The sequence below is a fragment of the Streptopelia decaocto genome, assembly GCF_964273445.1.
Source record: "Streptopelia decaocto genome assembly, chromosome: 5".
Taxonomy (NCBI): domain Eukaryota; kingdom Metazoa; phylum Chordata; class Aves; order Columbiformes; family Columbidae; genus Streptopelia; species Streptopelia decaocto.
This window is the reverse complement of record NC_138659.1, coordinates 26756840-26761042: the sequence shown is the minus strand read 5'-3', so window position 1 is coordinate 26761042 and position 4203 is coordinate 26756840. Positions and strand designations below refer to the sequence as shown.

At 49.2% G+C, this 4203-nt stretch overlaps 1 protein-coding gene across 2 annotated transcripts; it reads left to right on the top strand.

Annotated features, from left to right (window-relative positions):
- The first annotated feature begins 221 nt into the window (after positions 1 to 221).
- Positions 222 to 2714, top strand: CCN1 (cellular communication network factor 1). Of its 2 annotated transcripts, XM_082053385.1 has the most exons (5): positions 222 to 314; positions 414 to 630; positions 974 to 1321; positions 1463 to 1665; positions 1775 to 2714. In XM_082053385.1, the coding sequence occupies exons 1-5, from the start codon at positions 255 to 257 to the stop codon at positions 2072 to 2074; spliced, it is 1128 nt and encodes a 375-aa protein (XP_081909511.1). In that variant the 5' UTR covers positions 222 to 254; the 3' UTR covers positions 2075 to 2714. The 2 variants fall into 2 exon arrangements, with proteins under 2 accessions (XP_081909511.1, XP_081909510.1); XM_082053384.1 differs by having other exon boundaries at positions 228 to 630.
- Positions 2715 to 4203: the final 1489 nt, after the last annotated feature.

Sequence of the window (4203 nt, the reverse complement as noted above, 5' to 3'; positions counted from 1 at the left end):
GCTCCAGCTCCAGCTCCAGCTCCAGCTCCGCCAGCGGCCGCGGTGCCGGGAGACGGGGCGGGGCGGGGCGGCCGCGCGCGCCAGCCGCATTCCTGGGATGCCGCGAGCGCTGGATGCGGCCGCGGCCCGGAACGCGCGACGTCAGCGCCGCGGCGCACGCGGCGGCCCCGCGCCCCATATAAGGCGGTCGCGCCCGCCGCTGCCTCAGACCGCGCCGGCCCCGCTGCGCTCGCCGCTCCCGCCCCGCACTGAACATGGGCTCCGCGGGCACCCGCTCCGCTCTGGCGGCCGCTCTCCTCTGCCTGGCGCGCCTGGTAAGTGCCGCGGCTCTGCCCGCAGCGGGTGGGCGGCTGGGGGCTCCGCTCCGCTCCCGGCGCTCACCGACCGCCGCTCTGCTCCGCTCCGCTCCGCAGGCTCTGGGCTCGCCCTGCCCCGCCGTGTGCCAGTGCCCGGCGGCCGTGCCGCAGTGCGCCCCGGGCGTGGGGCTGGTGCCGGACGGCTGCGGCTGCTGCAAGGTCTGCGCCAAGCAGCTGAACGAGGACTGCAGCCGGACGCAGCCCTGCGACCACACCAAGGGACTGGAGTGCAACTTCGGCGCCAGCCCCTCCGCGCTCAAGGGCATCTGCAGAGGTAAGCGGCCGGTCCTCCGCCTCCCCCGGGAGAAAACCCCGGTCCCCGTAGTGCCGAAGTTTAGTAATTTCGAGTCCATGTATGGTTATGCTTTGTTGTTGGTAGCTTGGCAGAAAGGCACATGACTTCAGCAGTCTGGAATGCGATTCAGTATGTCTGGGCTCCGCTAAACGCACATAAGGAAAAGTGATTCCTGACTAAGTTATTGTTCTGGCCCCGCGTCTCCGGGGGGTTGTAGGGAGCTCCACCGTAAATTGAATTTAACAGACCAGCAAATACCTGTGCTTGAACCAGCGATTCCCACCGCTGACTCCCTCCTTTCCCTCTCTGTTAACTTCTGCAGCACAGTCCGAAGGCAGACCGTGTGAGTACAACTCCAAAATCTACCAGAACGGCGAAAGCTTCCAGCCGAACTGTAAACACCAGTGTACGTGCATAGATGGAGCTGTGGGCTGCATCCCGCTCTGCCCGCAGGAGCTCTCCCTTCCTAACCTGGGCTGTTCCAGCCCCAGGCTGGTCAAAGTCCCCGGGCAGTGCTGCGAAGAGTGGGTCTGTGATGAAAACAAGGATGCGCTGGATGAGCTGGAAGGCTTCTTCAGCAAAGAGTTTGGTCTGGATGATTCCGAAGGTGAACTAACCAGGAACAATGAGCTAATTGCCATTGTGAAAGGAGGCCTGAAAATGCTACCTGGTGAGTATGGGCTAATCTGTGTGACAGTTATGGGGGAGGAGGTGGTAGGAAGATGGCTATACAACTCCTTAAACCCTCATGGAAAGAGAGAAAACCCAATGATAAGATGTAGTTAGGCTAAGCCCTCCTTTTCTTTTCCAGTGTTTGGATCTGAGCCACAAAGCCGAGCTTTTGAGAATCCCAAATGCATTGTGCAAACAACCTCCTGGTCCCAGTGCTCAAAGACATGTGGAACTGGCATCTCCACGCGGGTCACCAATGACAATCCTGACTGCAAGCTCATCAAAGAGACCAGGATATGTGAAGTGAGGCCATGTGGCCAGCCTAGCTATGCCTCCCTAAAGGTAAATACAGACTCTTATGGTGCTCCTCTTCTTTGCGAACTGCTTCGGGTAGAGGGTAAAGGCTGGAGAAGAATCTCTTGCTAATGATATTATCACCTCTCCTTTACAGAAAGGAAAAAAATGTACAAAGACGAAGAAGTCCCCATCCCCAGTGAAGTTTACTTATGCTGGATGTTCCAGTGTGAAGAAGTACCGCCCCAAGTACTGTGGCTCCTGCGTGGATGGCAGGTGCTGTACGCCCCTGCAGACCAGGACTGTCAAGATCAGGTTCCGCTGTGACGATGGAGAAACCTTCACCAAGAGCGTCATGATGATCCAGTCCTGCCGCTGCAACTACAACTGTCCGCACGCAAGTGAAGCGTATCCCTACTACAGACTAGTCAATGACATCCACAAATTTAGGGACTAAGTTGTGTTGGGGGTGGGATGCTAAACAGAATTTTGAAGTAACCAGCCATGGAGAAAGGACCTCTGATGGAAATGGTGCCTTGCCCATTTGAGGGCAACATCAAGACGTTATGAGAGTGCACTGTGCAACTGGACACTAATGCAACAGAGATTTAAGCATACTTAAAGCTTCATAATACTGGAGCAACTTTACTGCTTCTTTTTGGAGCACCTTATCTAATTATATACTGTTTTCTGTTTGTAAGTGATCAGATAAATGTTTGTTCCCGTTATGAAAACTTTCTTCTATCCTGTTCGATTTAACACTCTGCTTTCTCCCCGTCCCTCCATCCTCTCCCACCCTTTCCCAACCAAGTTGGAAGTTACATTCCTTCCTGAGGTGGGCACTTGTGGGGTGTTCACAGTGGCAGCTATTATGTACCAACTGTAGTTTAATGGCAAACAGAAATCAGTTGTTTTAAAGCTGAGTATTTTATTTATCAAAGTGTAGCTTTTTGTGTTTGTTTTTTGTTTTTGTTTTTTTTACCCCTTCCAACCCCTGTAATACTGGAATAAGTTGTAAATGATTTTAATTTTATATTCAATGAATTAAAAGAATTTATTTATGGAATTAATCATTTAATAAATAAATATTTACCTAATTCCTCTTAGTAGAGCATTCTGATAAGCAACAGACTTAAAAGCTCTTGCATTTGCTGTACTGGGTGAAAAGTGTGAATTCTGAAAACCTTAGGTTCTCTGAAAATGAAGCTCTACTACAAAAGCAGCAATGAACCAGAAAGCTGGGTCTAATTCTTTGGGTAAATGATGTTTTGAAGTGGTGCACGCAGTCTGCAACCCCATGCTCTAGAAAGTATCTACAGGAAAAGCTTCTTGGCATTGAAAGCCAATGGTTGATAGAGAGACTGAAATGTTAATTAGACTGTCAGATTATTCAAACCGTCCTGGAATGTGTAACATAAGGTACCTCATTAGAATGCAGCACACGCACTGTGATATTGAACACTGGATGGAAGTGGTCATCAGGTCTCATGTTTTTTGGTGGCTGCTTTTTGCAAATTAATACATTTCTGTGGCAGAAGAATGTGTCCTACAGTCTGCAGGAGGTAGTTTGCTTTCACTAAATTCAAATTAAATGAGCTTGAAGCAATGACTTCTGTTAATCCTAATAAGCCAGCGATGAAAAGTAAACATACTGTTAACAGGAGAAGAATGTGAGGAATTTCAAGTACTTCTCCAATGGCATAAAAGGCAAAGCAGCCACTCTTTTCCTCACCTCCCCTCACCACTTTTAAAATATGTAATTACGCTTTATCCTATGGGACACAGATGACACTTGGCAAACCAAGGGAGCTGTTAAGATAAATAGCTGGCACACTGTAAGAAAATGAACTAGGGGAGCACGTGAGAAAGTGGCATTAAACATCAGTACTATGCTGGTTAGCATAAAGCTGCACTGCAGGTAAGAGTGAAAGGAAACCTGCAACAGGGTGTGTTTTCTTTCTTTGTCCTTGTCACTGGTTAGTTCTCCAGCAAAATATCCTCCCTGTAGCCGTTAGTAAGAAAGCTACTTCTCATAAAAAAAGAGTCTGATTTTTGAGTTTTTTAAAATTGTGAAGGGGTGTCATCTAGTGTCACACAGATGCAGAAGTGGTTAAGAGTCAACTTTTTACTAGACATAAATATTTCAATAAAATAAATGGCCAAATATCTCGGAAGCTCATCTTTGGCAGCTAATGCTTTGCCTGAGAAATTACAAACATCTCTCTTCTGCTCAGTCAAGTTCTCTCCCTGCAGGCATTCAGAACCTGAGCTGTTTTGGAATTCACCACCTGGCCACCAGTCTCAGCTGTATCTAAACTTGTCTGTACAATATTTGTTGACAGTAAAAGTGTAAAACGCAGTGAAGTGCTTTTGTTTGGCTTCTACTTACACCTAGCACTGAACACGTCACTGCCTCAGCTGCTCGCTGAGCATCATCAGGTTTACACATTCGGTTACTGCATGGAGAGAGGAAGAGGAGCAGAACAGGCAGCTCACAGACACACCGCGGCTGCACGTGCCTTCCTCACCATCCCCGCTGTCACTTACACTTGAATGACACCCATCTTCAAACCAACGTAAGTAACA

Bases quoted from the DNA above. Each gene is read 5' to 3' on its own strand.
- CCN1 (XM_082053384.1), top strand. From the start codon at position 255: ATGGGCTCCGCGGGCACCCGCTCCGCTCTGGCGGCCGCTCTCCTCTGC. The intron at 1,322-1,462 runs GTGAGTATGGGC...TTTCTTTTCCAG, and splicing joins AGGCCTGAAAATGCTACCTG to TGTTTGGATCTGAGCCACAA. The intron at 1,666-1,774 runs GTAAATACAGAC...TCTCCTTTACAG, and splicing joins CTAGCTATGCCTCCCTAAAG to AAAGGAAAAAAATGTACAAA.